The 18,184-nt window shown below is 41.9% G+C and overlaps 1 protein-coding gene across 2 annotated transcripts; it reads left to right on the top strand.

The window, feature by feature from the left end:
- The first annotated feature begins 2,577 nt into the window (after nt 1-2,577).
- On the top strand, nt 2,578-17,948 carry FZD5 (frizzled class receptor 5). 2 transcript variants are annotated; one of them, XM_066576109.1, is made up of 3 exons: nt 2,578-2,946; nt 3,948-5,075; nt 17,856-17,948. In XM_066576109.1, the coding sequence occupies exons 2-3, from the start codon at nt 4,087-4,089 to the stop codon at nt 17,872-17,874; spliced, it is 1,008 nt and encodes a 335-aa protein (XP_066432206.1). In that variant the 5' UTR covers nt 2,578-2,946; nt 3,948-4,086; the 3' UTR covers nt 17,875-17,948. The 2 variants fall into 2 exon arrangements, with proteins under 2 accessions (XP_066432206.1, XP_066432205.1); XM_066576108.1 differs by lacking the exon at nt 17,856-17,948 and having other exon boundaries at nt 3,948-7,651.
- Nucleotides 17,949-18,184: the final 236 nt, after the last annotated feature.

Raw genomic sequence — 18,184 nt, 5'->3', positions numbered from 1 at the left:
CGTGACTCCTCCCCGTGGGTGGGGCTGCAGTTCAGAAAGGCATATGTATGTACAAACAACATTAAATAACGTATATAAAAAGGCATAAAACACAAATCAAGCGTTGCACAAATACGTAGGTTTAACATGCAAAATATATTGCAATTGTACAATTTCATACAGGAAGTTGACCTTAAACCTCTCTTGAGGGCTTATCCAGACGACCGTATTCATGCCGGCCGATATACGGCGTCCCTCTCTGCAGGGGAAGGAGGCTGGAAGAGCCGGGAGCAGTGCACTGAGCTCCCGCCCCGTCTCCGCCCCTCTGCACTATTTGCAATGAGGGGAGCCGGCGCGGAGCTAATTCACTCCACTTAGCCCTGCCCTGTCCTGCCTCCTCTCATTGCAAATAGTGGAGAGGGGGCGGGAGCTCAGAGCACTGCTCCTGGCTCTTCCAGCCTCCTCCCCCTGCAGAGAGAGACGCCGTATATCGGCCAGGCGTAAATACCCGGCCAATATACGGTCGTCTGAATAAGCCCTAAGAGCGATATGTAACTCATAGACAGGAGTCTCGATTAGCCAAACCTTTACCAGGTGGAAACCAGATCCAGTTGTGGCTACTCTTGTCTTGTGTTTGTGCTAGATTATATAGAGCTCTGCAGACAGTGTCTTGGTTACTACAGATGCCAAATGATGCTGACATGCTGGAGGTCAAATGGGCATGCATCTTTTCACCTGACGGACCCTTTACTATGTTACATCTACTCCCTGTGGTTTATTATTGCCCCCCAGGATCATCAGCATTTATCTTCCAGCAATGAAGCTTTATTTGGTATCAATAAAAGACCCAAACTGCTTCCGTGTTATTACTGTTGTTACATTGTATTAGTGTAGAATTGTGATTTAGAGGACAATCAGACATTTCATTAGTAATCAATGCAGAAATCCAGGTAATTCCAAAGGCGTCACTTTCATTTGTTCCTTTTTTTTCCAACCATTTTTATTTGATTTGTGTGCTTTGGGTCATTCTATTGTAAGATCGCCCAGCGCCTCCTGAGCTCGAGGTCACGGACTGGTGGCCCTACAATCTCCTGTAATGTGTTGATACACCTCAGAATTCACGGTTTCCTCAGTGATCGCCATGTGTCCTGAGACAGCAAAGCAGCCCCAAGCCATGATGCTCCGTCCACAAGGCTACATAGCAATGTCAAATGCGGAAGGGCCTCTGGTCGGACGGCTTCCATTGACTTCAATGGAAGCCGTCCGTGCGGAATCTGTGCAAAAATGGCACATGCTGTGATTTTTCCTTTGTGTGGAAATCACTATTTATTTGCGCTCGTGTGCAGGAAGAAGCACTTTTCCATAGCATGGTATGAATGGTACGAGTGCTGCAGCTCCACGGAGCGGACGCCCACCGCGGATTCTGAACTGCAAGTCTGTTCTTGTGTAGCCGGCCTCAGGCTACCTGCACATGTTCTTGGGCACAACTAGGACTGGACATGCCATCTCCGTGCTGTCTGATGAACGGGGTCTGTACTTGTGCTACACATCGCAGAAAGATGGAGCATACCTCGATTTTTTTCCTCGCAACATGACATCACTAAAAACATTGCCAATGGTAAGGAAACCATTGAAGAGCACGGAGTTTCACAAATATGCGTTTTGTAGCGATGTTCCACCGACAGAAAATCGTGCAATTTTGCCACCCATGTAAAAGCGTCCTAAGGGCTCTTTCATAGGACCGTGTGGTTACAGAGTATTCTGCGCGCAGGTTTTGCACACGGAATACACTGTACCAAGCTGCCATAGGCGGTCATGTTGCCAATCACACATATTGTGCGAAATGGGCGCACGAAAAAAATTACAGCATGTTCTATCTTGGCGGATATTATGCACACATATACCCCAAGATAGTGCATGGCAATCGGCGGCCCGCAGCAAATACGCAATTCCATTGCCTACTTGCTGCATGCCGTGCGACTGTCATATGCAAGCATCATGCAGCAAACTATGTTCGTGCGCGGCCGCCTCACAGTACAACACGCTGCGATTTTCTTTTATCACAATTTCCATCGAAGTTAAAAAAATAAAAAAAAAAAAGTCCAAAAGTTCAAATGAACCGCAGAAAAATCGTGGGTGTGCATGTACCCCAAAGAGTGCGTGTACCTCAATAACTGACGGGGCTGAGACAGGGCACATCTGTTAGGATGGACGCAGTTATTAGAGAACCGTCTACCTTCATCTACTATCGTACATCTCAAGCTCCATGCTGTGCGCGTCGCTGTCTGTGGGCACCGGGGGGCGCAGTGCCCATTGCAGTGCCTACTGCATGACAGATGGAGGTATGCCAGTCCAATTGTCGCATCTGTCACCACAGCAGTCAAGACCGTCCACACTGACGCCGGTACCGCCGGATCAGCCGCACTGCAATCTCCGTTCTCACCAAGAAGCAGTGAGAAGGGCGGAGAGGGAGGAGCAAGGAGCAGTAACCGGCCAATCAGCAGCAGAGGGCGGGGTCCCACTGACAAATGGGTGTGTCTGAGTAGATCACTACCGAGCACAGGTAGACGGATCAGAGAAGTGCGGGCGGCGGAGCTGTCCCCGGTGAGCGCAGTAGTGCAGCTGGAAGCATCCGGTAGTGAGCAGCCCGCGGGCGCCCAGCTCTCCGTCCATGGACTATTGGTGCACAAGTGTCTGCGGCCGTGCGGTACCGGACAGGGGGCTTCACCCTAACTACACCGAAGTGAGATGGTGACCGGCGGGCGGGCGGTGGCGGAGCGAGCTGACTTGTGTCCGCACCGACAACTTCATGTATGTGGAGAGGAGCGCCGGGAGCAGCGCGGACCTCCGCTGACAGCCGCAAACTTCACTTCTTCACTCTCTGATGCTTTAAAAGGAGACCTGCTGCAGGCTTTGTCCATGATCGGCACATGGCTGCGGGCTGCCGACCACCGGGAGCACCGCAAGGTATACTGTACCTCATGTCACCTGTATACAGCCTGTATACTGCAGGACAGCTGGGGGGACTCTTACCAGTATCACTATACTGTACCACTCTAGTAGCGCGCTCTATAGCAGAACTATATACAGTAGTATATACCGGTAGCACTCTTTATAGCAGAACTATATCCAGTAGTATATACTGGTAGCACTCCTTATAGCAGAACTATATACTGGTAGCACCCTTTATAGCAGCACTATTACAGTAGTATATACTGGTAGCACTCCTTATAGCAGAACTATATCCAGTAGTATATACTGGTAGCACTCTTTATAGCAACACTATATACAGTAGTGTATACTGGTAGCACTTTTTATACAATACTTTGTACAGTTCTATTCTTGTAACACTCTTTATAGCAGTAGTATATACTAGTAGCACTCTACAGCAGTACTACATACTGTAGCATATACTTGTAGCACTCTTTATTGCAATACTATATACAGAAGTATAAACTAGTAGCACTTTTTTATAGCAGTAGTATATACTAGTAGCACTTTTTTATAGCAGAAGTATATACTAGTAGCACGCTTTATAGGTGCAATATATACTAGTAGCACTCCTTTTTTTTATAGCCGTAGTATATACTACTATTACTCATATATATTTCAATGGTCTAGCACTAACCTATTACACAGCACTGCAGAGTAAATACACATTAGTAGTAGCAGTAGTATAGATATTATGTATTCCTCATACACATGATTATATTACTGCAGTGGTACACATAATACATGTACAAGCACATCTTATATTTTGTTTTTGACTACTGTTTTCCATCTATCTGTTGCATGTTGAGGTGTTTGGGGTGTTTTTGTTTTTTGTTTTTTATCTGTCCCATCTTGTCATGTATTTCCTATCTGATACATAACTGTAGCCTTTTTATTGTCTGCTGTGCAGATGTTCTTATATGCCTTTAATATATTAGTATATCTGTATTAATACTGCCTTTCCTTTTCTTCTTTAGTAAACCTTATTCTAAAGCGATGTAGAGTTGTGAGCCCCCCTGAAGAGCCGCACAATATCGCCACCTGAATATGACTTTAAATACATAAGACAGTTGTTAAAGGGAATTACACCAGGATCAGCCTTCACCCATTAAAGTCATGGCTGGACTGAATCCTGGAGTCTTTGTAGTGAGCCTTGTGTTCATCCTGCAAGTACCAATGTCCGTGTCTGCGGCATCCAAAGCGATTGTCTGCCAAGAAATTACTGTACCAATGTGCAAGGGTATTGGATATAATTACACCTACATGCCCAACCAGTTTAACCACGACACTCAAGATGAAGCTGGCTTGGAAGTACATCAGTTTTGGCCTTTGGTGGAAATTCAATGCTCACTTGACTTGAAATTTTTCCTCTGCAGCATGTATACGCCTATTTGCTTGGCTGACTACAAGAAACCTCTTCCACCCTGCAGATCTGTATGTGAACGAGCTAAAGCAGGTTGTTCTCCACTGATGAGACAATATGGGTTTGCTTGGCCAGAGAGGATGAACTGTGACAAACTTCCACAGAACGGAGACCCAGAAAACCTCTGTATGGATTATAATAGGACTGAAACCACCACACTTCCACCCTTATTTGTAAAGCCAACTCAACCACCTAGAGGACCAAAACACTTGACTCCTCTCCATAGTCAGAAGCAACCAAATAGTGACTGTGAAGGGGTATGCAAATGCCGAGAGCCTTTCATTTCCATAACAAAAGAATCCCATCCCCTGTATAACCGAATCAAGACGGGCCAGGTGCCGAACTGTGCCATGCCATGTTTCCAGCCCTACTTCACTCAGGATGAGAAGACATTTGCTACTTTCTGGATAGGGTTGTGGTCTATATTGTGTTTCGTTTCAACTTTTGCTACCGTGGCCACCTTTCTGATTGACATGGAGAGGTTTAGGTATCCCGAACGGCCCATCATCTTCTTATCCACTTGTTATCTCTTTGTATCCATTGGCTACATCGTCAGACTTATAGTAGGTCATGAACATGTTGCTTGCAACAGAGACCACATTCATTATGAGACAACGGGACCAGCCCTCTGCACAATGGTTTTTCTTCTTATCTACTTCTTTGGAATGGCCAGTTCCATCTGGTGGGTGATCTTGTCTTTTACATGGTTTCTGGCCGCTGGTATGAAGTGGGGCAATGAGGCCATTGCCAGCTACTCTCAGTATTTCCATATGGCTGCATGGCTCATACCAAGCGTCAAATCCATAGCTGTCCTTGCTTTAAGTTCAGTGGATGGTGACCCTGTGGCAGGAATCTGCTATGTGGGTAATCAAAACCTGGACAATCTACGTGGTTTTGTGTTGGCCCCACTGGTAGTATACCTGTTTACAGGGACAATGTTTCTATTAGCTGGGTTTGTTTCACTCTTCAGAATTAGAAGTGTTATAAAACAGGGTGGCACCAAAACAGACAAACTGGAAAAACTGATGATCAGAATCGGTATATTCACTGTACTGTACACTGTACCTGCAACTATAGTGGTTGCCTGTTATATTTATGAACAGCACTACAGGGAATTTTGGGAAAAATCCCACAACTGCTCTTGTTCCGGGGACAAAAAGAGATCCAGACCGGCATATGCGGTTTTTATGCTAAAGTACCTTATGTGTCTGTTGGTTGGTATAACCTCAGGTGTGTGGATTTGGTCTAGAAAAACTGTTGACTCTTGGAAGAGATTGCTAAGTAGATGTTGCAGAAGCAGCAAATCTATCAATGCCTTAGCATACAGTGAAGCCAGCACAGCACTAACGACAAGGACTGGTTTGCCAACTTCAGCTTTATACCACAAGCAAGTGCCAATGTCTCACGTTTGAACAACGCCCCTTGCACTGCAGAACATCTTGACTTGCATTTATTAATCTACGATACTCTAATGGGGCTTTTTATTTTTGTCTGTGTTACTGCTGTTTACTATGTCATGCTCTGACAATCTATACGTTGAATAACTTTTAAGGCTGGCAATACACGTCAGATATAGTTTGGCCGAACCCACTGTTGGTGGAACAGGCGACCCCTCTAATGTGTAGGGTGGCCTCCAGCCTCTCCCACCCAACAGCAGATGTCATGAGTGATAAGAATCAGGCAGTTGGATTTCAACTGCCTGATCCTTTGTTCTCAGGCGATACACTGTGGCCAGAGGTGGCCAGCAGCGGCTTTCTCTTCACTCTGCATTCAGAACACGTCTACTGAGCATACAGTTGTGCAAAAGTTCTAGGCAGGGGTAGAAAGAATTGTGCAAAGTAAGAATCCTTTCAAAAATAGGAGTGTTAAAATGTATCAATTAGCAAAGTGAATGAATAAGAGAAATCTAAATCAAATTAATATTTGGTGTGACCACCCTTCAAAACAGCATAATTGCTGCTAGGTATACTTGCACACTGTTTTTGAAGCAACTCTGCAGAGAGGCTATTCCAAACCTCTTAAAGAGCTAACCTCAGATCCTCATGTCTCTTCATATAATCCCAGACAGACTTGATGACGATGACATCCGGGCTCTGTGGGGGCCGTATCATCACTTCCAGGACGCCTTGTTCTTTACGCTGAAGATAGTTGTTAATGACATTGGCTGTATGGTTGGAGTTGCTCTCCTGCTGCAGAAATAATTTGGTAGATATCTTCTATTTTTGAAATGATTCTTGCTTTGCAGCATTATTACCTGCGTAAAACTTTTGCAGAGTACTTTATATGTGTACGGCGGTGTCCAATATGATGGCTCTTGGATGCACGATTGTGGGTAGCCTTGCTGTTTGCATTCAGAGTCTATCAGTAGAAGCCCCTTTGTTCAGACTAGATCTTTCAGGAATCCTGAAGTGCAGAATCTATAAATCTAAGCAATTGTGCACACATCATTATGAAACACTTATTCAAGATTTGCATCTCTGAAATATATATAGGGTGTCCCACTTCAACATGAAAACTATCTGCTTAAAAGCCTTATTACTAGATTTATATAGACAGGAGAGTATGTATGTCCTGTGCAACTACTGACCTCTCTAGACAACGTAGTGCTACATATTGCATTCAACTTGGATTTTAGAAAAGGCCATGGATAACCACTATTGAAACATGTACATTTTTCCTTGGGACACCCTATATGTAAAATGTATATCTCCTACTAATAAGGTTCTAGATGCATTACTTGAACATGTAAGTATCTGTTTGAAGATGGCCAATACAAGGGATGAGTTTTGGGTAATAGAGAATTACTTCAGTTTGATAAAAGGTAGTGTTTTACCTTTAACAAATGCTGGCTCGTATTACCTTGTCCTCTTCTCTTGTGGTGAGGTGGCTTGCTTTATCTTTCCCCCATGTCCAAAACAAGAGAACCTTGAACTGTTTACTAAGCGTGTGTCTTTCTGCTGTAAACCGGTCACTGATGCATACCTTTAAAGAGATACTGCCATGTAGAACAAGATGGAAATTGGCATTTTGTCCAAATAATTTCAACCTAATACTCTTTATTTTTTGGTATTGTTATGATATAGGAATTTTTAGTACAGGCAGGAACTTGTATATGGCTAATAGCAATAAGGGCACCGACAGGATACTTTCAGAATCAACCAGTACTAGGCCGTTTCTAGCTGTGCCTTCATCGTTCTATAAGGTTTTTAGTTTGGCCAGTATTATGTCATAGGTCTATCATAATCATTGGTTTTTTGTTTTTTTCTGGAAAGGCTTTTTTTTTTTTTTTTTTCTTCACTTTTTATTTTAACGTCCCTTCATAAAATAGGACCAGAAATAGTGGACATTATTTGCAGTTGTGGCCTCGTACTATCTAAATCTCAGATTTCCTGTGATCGGTGTACCACTGAGATGTCAAGGGGTTAACGTGAACTGTCTAGGCTTGAAAAAAGTACATCCATGCCGTGTGATGCATCGTGACAGTCTGTTCTGTCACGTCTTGTAATCTGTAAAACTGGTCACCGTGTCCTGTTGTAGTATTTGTTTTACCATCCATTGTGTATTCAGCCGTCCTACCTTCTTTATGTATTCACTGAAAACTCGTTCTTACGAATTCCACGTTTTCACAATTGCTTTGTGTTGTATAGCCGTAAGACCAGCAACATGGAGCGCGGATAGCGGCGGTGCGCAGAATAAATACAGCAGCATCCTGGTGTCGGATTGGAGATGATGGTTTTTTTTCCCCAATTCCCTTTCTAACGCATCTGCGGTTCTAGTCTGTGTGAGGCCGGGCCTCTGCCTTATTTTGAACCACTTATGTCCCTGTAATCGGACTTTCTCCAATAGATATTGGAGACCATGTTAATCTTGTTGCATCTGCTGTTTTACTATCATTTCTGATTTCAGTTTTTTATTTGAGCCCACGGCGACTTCTATCTGTATTTGCTCCGACATCGCCCATAAAACAAAAGCACAAAACTCTACAAATGACTAAAGCTTGGACATGTGAATTAGTCTAATTGGACACAAGGTAAAACAAATAGCCCTCCATAGTTCATAGCATGATAAAGAATGTGAAATGGCTAATGAATCGGCTGCTTCACTCCTGCTGTCATATGCTTTGCCCAGGAAACTCAATAAGCTGCATAGACTCTTTTCAGTGCTTTTCTGTTTGACAATGGCAAACAAGTAGTGCCCATTGTGAAAGCTCTATCGCATTTTTGTTTGATTTGTCATGCAGTTTATCAAAGCATGAGGCATGCAAAAATGGTTAATAAAGTTAGCTAAAATGAATGAAGGGACTTCGGAATCAAGGTTGTCAATTAAAATGCCTTCGTGAAAACAATTCTGACATGTTGGAGGATTTTTTTTTTTTTTCCCCAAGTCCGCAAATGTTTGTTCCTTTTTGTCTGGCCAGTTTTAGATGAGCATATTAGAATACGGATCTGAAATGCTGAGGTTTTACAAATTGCGTAAGTACTTGATCGCTATATGCGTCTTCATTGGGTTACACAGATTTATATTTGTCCATTGGAGAATATTACCAATGAATGCCGGACCAATGCATCTGTGTTTTAATCCCTTTCCATAGATGATGATGAATTTATTTTTCATGCATTATGGACAAAAGTAGCATGTGCGCCGTTTGCAAAACAGTCGTGAGAAAGATGTCCATGTAAATACCCTGTTTCCCTGAAAATAAGACATAGCATGATTTTCCAGAATTTTTGAAGATGCTAAATGATTTTTCAGGCTTTTTGAGGATGCTTGAAATATAAGCCCTACTCCAAAATTAAGCCCTGCTAACAGTTAATTAAAAAGTCAATTTAAATAGTGTCCAGGCAGCTATACATGTAAAAAAGTTAAACCTTTTTGAACAAAAATTAATATAAGACACTGTCTTATTTTCGGGAAACACGGTAGATGGGTAGATTTATATTGGCTCCATATTATGGACCGAATACAGACTACAAATATGCTTGTCTGAAAGTGGCCTTTGCATCAGTCTTTGATGATCACGCTTGTATATTGAAGACTTCTGTCCCATTACTCTTTGCTGAATTGGTAACTGGCATTTGTAGTCATTTGCACTTGTAGTTTATACCAGGACACTAAACCAAACGTGTAGCAAAGTGCAGCAGTCAGGTAATTTCCTGTATGACGCCATTGATACAATGTCACCTTAGCTTTTGTGTCAAATTCTGTTAGGTTAATAGAAGCTAATTTAAGTTGACCGAACAAAACAGACAGTAGATCATCAGCATTGATGAATAGACTGCAACAAGCTGCCGGTCTGCTTTTTATACATACTGTATGTATATGATGCTTTCATGTCAGAATTGAATGGGAAGGGGTGGGGTGGAGGGGCCTTGTCTGTTGACCCAAATTTCAGATTAATTTTAGGAACTATGGTGGGTATTTCAAAAAGTTGCTACAATTGATTTGCATGCAGCTAATATTACTAGATGTGATTTTGAAATGATTTAATTGTGCAGAAACGCATAATGGGATAATTTACTAAAGACTGCCTGTCTGTAGCAGCAGCGCACTAAAAATGCAAATCTAGGTTTGCACTATAAATAATGTAAAATGTGACGAGAGGTAGAAATTCATGTACTGTGTGTCAAAAAAAAAGAAATTTACAGATTTGAGGGTATATTTACACAGGCAATGCAAGTTGTGCCTGAAATTTTCATGTGAAACTTTCATCGCACACGGACAGTGTCCATGCAAGGTTTGATGTGCAGGACATCTCACATTACATCTCCTATTCTTGTGGGAGGCTTGCACAAGAATATAACATGCAGCGATTTATTATTATATTTTTTTTCCCCCCAAACTCGGGCCATTGGTCAGAGCTAAAAATCCCTTGTACATGAACCAATCCAAATGAATGGCTTCTTTTCCCATGTGAGTTCAATCCATTTCACCATTGGACAGAACTCAAGTAGAAATCTTGCCCCTGTAATTGCACCCTTAGGGCTTGGTCAGACGAGCGTGGTTTACATGCTGCTAAGCAATGTGTGAATCACACTGCTGACATGCAGGGAATTCTGCACATGAACGGGCTGCCCCTAGCTCCACGGAGCAGCCCGTTTACACGTCTGTGGTGGGGGGAGCCTGCTTCTATGGCTCCCATAGGAGCCTATGGTAAGCACCCTGGACAACATGCACCACGGAGCTGACAGGTGAGTCGGCACTAGTTGTACATTCTTTTTTAGAAGCGCAGATTCTGTGTTTCTAAAAAGGGTGCGTCTAAGTGATTCCATAGGAACCTGTTGGTTGCTATTGAAGCGTGGTTTTACACGCTGCTGTAGCAGCGTGTAAAACACACTCGTCTGACCGAGCCCTTATACTTGTACTCTTCTTTGTAGCAATTCCTGATTCAGTCATTTTAAATTCCTGATTTAGCTAAATCTGCAGTGTGTGAATAAGGCCTTAATCCTGATATCTGTTCATATATGAAACACATAAAAATAATCATTTAGCTGAGATAATTGTCTGTTTTGTAACTCATGATGTTAAAGGGGTGGTCTGGCTATGGAACAACATCCATTTAATAAAACTGTAGTAAATAATAAAACAGTTGTACTTACCCCGCTGCTGCGATCCAGTGGTGCAGTTCCGTCAGTTATTGTAAAAGCGCAGTCACCGGAAGCCAGGTGACCGCTGCAGCGTCACATTCCCAAACTATTGGCATCATGGCACTTAGGATGTGAGTGCTGATGCCAGGAGAACGAGCGGTGATGTTACAGCCTCTGATTGGCTGTAGAGGTCAACTCACTTCCCGTGATGACTGCTGTCAAAACACATGATGGCACCAGAGCGGTACTGCAGTGCTGGATCATGGTGGCGCAGGGAGCAAAGTACACCTTTCTATTATTTTACAACAGCCAGTTCTATTACCGTACAACCAGTTTAACATTTCTTTTAAATTGGAGTGTTTTCTTCATCTCTGTTAAACCCTTCTACATGGCACAATTATCGTGCAAATCGCTTGTGAGATGGAGCGGCTTGCATGATAACCATGGAATGTGAATGCCTGCAGTGAAAAACCGATCAGCGATATATCACTGATTAGATCTTGCATGCAGCCCTAAAAGTCATTGTTGGTCTGCTGTAGCATCATTCCGTGTAAATGGGCCACTATTAATGGGCCTTTTTACTGTGAATGGTGGTGGGCAGGCTGGAACCCTCTCTATTCACTGAGTGATGATCCTCCTGTATAAAAGCACAAGAGCGCTCATCATTGGGTCAGCTGTCAGGCTCTTCAGTAGTCCCATGTAACCGGGGTTGTATATAGATATAATATTCAAAAATAAATAAATTTTCCTGGCGTTCTCTTAAAGGACCAGCAATCTAAAAAGCTTTAATATACTGCTACCCAGGCAATGGTCTTCATACTCGTGCTGTATTTGGGTTAAGCTCTGCTATACTGTTCTGTATAGTACTGGCCACTTCCTCAGGTTCATATACTGCGGTCATTAATTAGTTTCAATGTGCCTTAAAACTAGCAAAAGATCCGAGAGAGGAGAATTTTTGGAAATCCCAACACAAGCATATTTTATAGCCTGGGCCTACTAGAGATTGCTAGTATCTCTCATGTGTGAACCTGTGATCTTCTATTGTACCTCCATGTACTGCAGCTATGGTCATTTATAAGTGTGTGTATATACTGTGTTTGTTCTCTAATGCCATTTAGTCTGTGACTAGTGCTTGTATATTCATCTTCCATCTCACCATATTGTCCGCTATATCATGTTTAACACGGTCTCGGGTTTTGGAGACAGTTGGGCATCACATGGACCAGGATTGGGTATCATGCTGGTGAAATATAAAACCATGCAGATCTCCTAACTTTGTACCAAGTGGACTCATATTATAGGGTTCTGTCTAATTGACAAGTGCCTTATAAAACTTTGGACTTTTTATATATTGTAGTGTATTTTCACATTGAAAGAAAGCTACAATCCCTACTAAATATCAAGAAGATAATCTCTGGCGCTGGTATATTACTGGTAGAATCAGATTTTTATTTTTTGTACCTCCCACCAAAGCAAGCTCAGACCCAAGCACTTACTAACATGGTACCCAAGACCACATTGAAATAACGTCGAAGGACACCATCCTCTTCCTCAATCGGTAAAGGGAACAACCAGCCTGGACATATTTTTGTACACTTGTGTCCCCTTGTTTCATTTATATAAAATTCTATGTATTTCATTTTGTGTAAAAGCTAAAGTCTGAAATTTATTCAAAGAAAATTGTATTAAAGATTAGTTATTTATGATGGGAGGCAGAGAGTTGTCTATTTTTGTTTGTTCCACCGTTCTTAATTGTAGAAAATAAACCTAAAAGTTATTTCATTCTGTGGTCTTCTCTTGAGTTCGACTTGATGGAATTTGCACCTTCATAAGATGATGCCTAGAGGAGTAAAACTTGTAGTCGAGAGATATTGTTAGTGTTTCCCTGAAAGTAAGACCCTGCCTTATATAAATTTTTGCCCCAAAAGAGGCACTAGGTCTTTTTCTCGAGGAATGTCTTATTTTTACTCACCTAGCAGGCGTGGTCCAGGTCCCTCCCGCCCCTCTCCAGCGGGCCGCATGGTTTTTTGCATTCCTCGGCCAATCATACATCATCACTTCCTGGTTACGGGAGTCATAAATCCTACATCCCGCAAGCGATAACTGTGATTGAGCAGCGGTTGAAGAACCAGACCATCAATGCAGCGCTTAATGAACCAATGCGATGACTGATTGGCTGCGCAGCAGTCGAACCAATCACAGCCATCGCTTCCTGGAGGCGGAATTTATGAAACCCATAACCAGAAAGTGATGATGTACAAGCTGCTAGGACTGTGAAAAATTGTGTGAACCTTTGGAGAGTGGTGGGAGGGACCAAGCCTGCTAGGTAATGTGTTTGTTTGGGTTTTTTTTTTACACACAGGCTTATTTTCAGGATGGACCCTACATTTCAAGCCTCCCCAAAAGATAATGATAGGGCTTATTCCTGGGGAAACACTGTATCTAGATACAAATGTGTCGGTCGGCTATTTTTCTAGTCGGGGGAAGGAATGGACTGCAATAAAACACTAAGCAGTACATGCCTGATAAACGTCCTACTGGTCCAATGCAGCCACTCCGTTTAAGGAATAGGAGAGAGAATGGAACCTGGAAGTAGGTCTGTACCATTCATTATCTATGTGGCAAACCACTATCATATGTGCATGAATGGCATGTTCGCGTTGAGGCCAGTGAGTGAAAGGCACATGTCTGTGGCAGGGGCAGTTGTGTGGGTTCGGTGGAACATTTGACAGGTGAGTACTGGAACTTTTTTTTTTTTTTTTATTTCATTGCCCTTAGCAATATTTTTAAAAGGGCTGGAAACTCCCTTTAAAGAATATTACTGTCAGCCTACATACGTTTATAGAAAACGGTGTCTAAGGAGGGCTTCAGATTGAATAGATCTCCACAATCTGCTGTGTTATCAAAGCTAACATTTTAAAATCAATTCAATTTGTGGCCCAGCACAGAGTTGGAACATAACTGTAAATTAATTTACATTGGCCTAGTGGGTTCAGGTTATAATGGATATATAACATCTACTTTGGTCTCCAGGGAAAGCACTATGATCGAAGCCTTACCTTATTCCAATCAGCATGGTTGCCAGGCATGTGTTAGCTATGACATCATCACAGCGACAAAGCACTGCTGTGCCCTCCCCCTCTATCTTGGAAGTCAGCTTATCTCCTAAAATGTAAAGTTAAAAACATTATGACAACATAACGTGGCCATATGGTAAATGTCCTTTATTAACTATTTTGTGTGGCATGGCTATATGTATTGCAAGCAGAAAATGTCAAATTTTCTATAAATGCAAAAAAAAAACCATCCAAAATTTATCATGGATATAAAGTAAAATGTGTCACGAAAAACAATCAATTAAATAAGTTATTACCACAAAGTGAAACGTCAGGTTTGAAAAATCAGGCTCGGTCACAAACCAAAACTGGCTTAGGGGGCAAGTTATTAAATTATCTTACAGAAAGGACCCTGGAAAAGGTGTTTCAAGAAAAAAAACAAAAACAGCTGGTTAGAAATGGCTCCATTAGGGAAAAAATAATTCTCAACTCCAAGTATGACAATCAGAATAAACTGCTGGATCATTGACCTATGTCCAGTAGTCTAGAACATACAACTAAAAATAAACTAAATCTTGGTATTTGTATAGCGCCAACTTATTCCGCAGCGCTTTCAGGTAATTATTACTTATTACCCCCCCCCCAAGCTGGGTTCTCATTTTACCGACCTCGGAAGGATGGAAGGCTGAGTCAACCTTGAGCCGGCTACCTGACTCACGCGGGGATCGAACTTGCAACCCTCAGGTCGGAGGTGTGAGCTTACACTCTGTGCCACACGTGGCTCAACTATCTCTATCTCTCGGCAGAGGAGGGGCTGTCACAATAGAAGCCGGTATGTGGCAGTACAGTATATCCAGCTTCGACCTGGCGGTTAGACTGTGGCTTTCCAGGCACCCTGTACACTGTCTGAGTAGTGTGTTTGTATGTGTGTGTCCCTATCTCTCGCTTCTCTCATAGCAGCGCTTCAGGGGAGGGAAACATCGCAAGACTATGAACGTTGCTTAGCAACGCTTGAATCTCCATAACTGAGCTCATCCGTAGTCAGACGGGTCACTCAATGTTCCCGCCTCAAGTTTTAGGATTTTACAGCGGTGATAACGATTTAAAGAATTAAATGACACCAAAATCATCCTCTAAGTGCAAAAGATAAAAATAAGAAAAACTCCTGGGCTCAGGGAAAGCTATAGTACCACCGAATAATATAATCTAGGTATACATCAAGAGGGGAAATCTATCGTGATCAATGTTTCACAATTTAAGTGAAGACACCTCAGTGGTGAAGTAAACCGTGTTATTTGACAGTAAAAGATTGTGCAACGCGTTTCGGAGCTCCCAAGGCTCCTTTCTCAAGCACAAAACTGATCATTGGTAGTACAAATATTAAAACCAACAAGAAGGCAGGGGGTTGTAGTAATACTTACAATGTGCCAAAAGGAAAGGGCCGAGGGGACAGGATAAAAAACAAAACAAGCAATCCTCAGCATCACTGCATATAGAAACAGACAGACAGCAATACATAGATGGATCAAACAAGCATTAAAAGACAATAGATTCATCCGTTATAATACACATCTCTATGTATTCATTTGTTGAATAATAATTGGAACCACTAATCAGAGGAAGACCTCATTCATCATATAATGTGGATGCAGATAACAGGAGTATGGAACCTATACGGAGATTATATGTGGTAGGTAGGCAAAATAGATGTAAACACAAATAATGAGCTACAGAACCAAAGAGCATATAACAAATAATGTAATGCAAAACTATGGAGATGCACAAGTAAAAAAAAAGTATATTCCTAATGGATAACAAATAGGTATTGTGCAATAAATTATTGAGCTACAGACCTCTAGTTCAGTCCAATGATGTGTCAGTGAATAGGAGAAGCGTAAGCTGCCATAGCAATAAAGTGTCATTGAAATCCTAAACGTTGGGGTGCTTACCCTGGGGTGAGGAGCTCTGATGTAGAAGCCTTCTATATAGCTCAGCAAAATGGCGCTGGTACGCCAGGCGGCTCTGCGATCTCGTGAGAGGTCAGAGGGGGGGCACGTCACCGGATGTGATGTCTTTTTGCGTATCAAATTCAATGGTTGTGCGTTCCAAGACAGGAAGGGAACTCCACAATAGGATTAAATGGTTTAAGGACAAACCTCAATTAGAAAGGGAGGGAAAAGGGTAGAAAAGAACTGGTGTATAATCATCAAGGAGTTACTAGAACTAAAAATAAGAATAAAAGTTTTTTTAGTTATAATTTCTGCAATTTTCTGATTTTATCATTTTCAGTAGGCACCCCATCTTGGAGGATATTACCTTTTTCTGAATAAAGGAGGTATTGGACCAGTATCAAAATTATAGTTCTAAAGATAATTTTTAGTACAGCTTCAAATTTTCTCAAAGGACCTCGTTAAGCCCTCCAGGATTTAAGGTGTTAAATCAGAAAATCCAAAACATTTCCTATTTGATTTCCGGTGTAATTTTTTCCACAGGGGTTATCCGCATTCCTGAGGAGTCTTTGTTATGATGATGCAGGAAATGTTTCGATACACTGTGTTGGACATAGCCACTTTTTATATTATATCTATGCTGGTTCCCTCATATCCGGAGGGCACTAGTTGTACGCCCTATATATTTTAGGTTACATGGGCATTCGATGAGATAAATTAAATAGGTTGTGCCACAAGTAAGATGCTGTTTTATTGGGAATCTTTTCCCTCTTCCAAGATCCATCTCTTTTTTGCCGAACTGGATATTATCACAGCAATTGCATTTTTTTATCCCACATTTGTAAATCCCCTGAGGGATATATGTAGATGAGATGGATGTAATGGGAGGGGCTTGGAATTTTGGACGAGATGGGGCTACCATGTTCTTCAGATTTCGTCTTTATGAAATACAAAGTTAGGCTTATCCGGAATTTTGTCTGTAAAAAAAGGGGCCTCCTTTTAGAATACTCCAATGTTTATTCAATATTCTCTTTATGGGCCCTTGCTGGGAGCCATACTTGTCCATAAAGATATTTCTTGAGTCAAATTTCTTTTTAACTAACTTTTGGGGGTTAAAATCTCTCGGTTGTGTCAGAACTTTCTCATAGGCTGATTCGATTAGGGATTTCGGGTACCCTTTTTTCTCAAAACGATCTACCAGGATCTTGGATTGCTCTTCAAAATCTTCAACCCTAGTACAATTGCGTCATATCCTTTTGAACTGTCCAAAGGGAATGTTCGACTTCCATTTTTTCACATGGCAGCTTTCAAAATTCAAATAGCGGTGCGAATCGACCTTCTTGAAGTATATTTTCGTCATCACTGTGTTGTTTTGAATGAGATTTCTAGATCCAAAAAGACGCTTTTCTCTTTACTCGAGGTTCCTGTGAGATTCAATGCCCAGTTGTTACTGTTGAGATTTTCAGCAAAAGTGGCAAGCTCAGTTTCTGAGCCATGCGACACTATAGGAATATAGTCAATAAATCTGCAGTAGCGTGTAATATGAGGATCTCTTACCCTGGCCTCGAAAGCACCCATATAAAGGTTCGCATACGATGGGGCAAATTTTGCCCCCATCACAGTTCCTCGTGTCTGCAAATAGAAGTTTTTATCATATATGAAAATTATTGTGTAGAATGAAGTGAATGGATTTGAAAATAAAAAGTTTTTGATGGTATTATGGCATGAGTGGATCTGTATCGAGAAAGGAATTTACAGCTTGCATATGTGGGATGTCAGCGTATAAAGCAGTAATATCAAAAGTGGCCAGAATATATGTATCTTTCCAAGTAAAATCTTTCAGGATTTCAAAAAGATGATTGCTGTCTTTCAGGTATGCTGTGTCTTTGTAAATGTTGGTCTATGTATGCAGACAGGCCACTGGTTATTGAGTCGATCCCGGAGATCATTGGTCGGCCGGATGGGTGAGTGATGCTTTTGTGGACTTTAGGGAGGAAGTAAAATATGGTACCTCGGGATTTTGTTATGCAGTTTTTTGACAAACGACAAACAATTGTTGGAGAATGCTTCTTCTACAAGTTGGTAGAGTGCACCCTTTATATCTTTTGTTGGATCTGTGGACAATTTCTTATAGTACCGCTTGTCTCCTAGGATTTTATTTGCTTCCAATTCGTAATACTCTCTATCGCGGATGATGATAGC

Source organism: Eleutherodactylus coqui, chromosome 8, assembly GCF_035609145.1.
Source record: "Eleutherodactylus coqui strain aEleCoq1 chromosome 8, aEleCoq1.hap1, whole genome shotgun sequence".
Lineage (NCBI taxonomy): Eukaryota > Metazoa > Chordata > Amphibia > Anura > Eleutherodactylidae > Eleutherodactylus > Eleutherodactylus coqui.
This window is presented reverse-complemented; position numbering and strand designations above follow the sequence as displayed.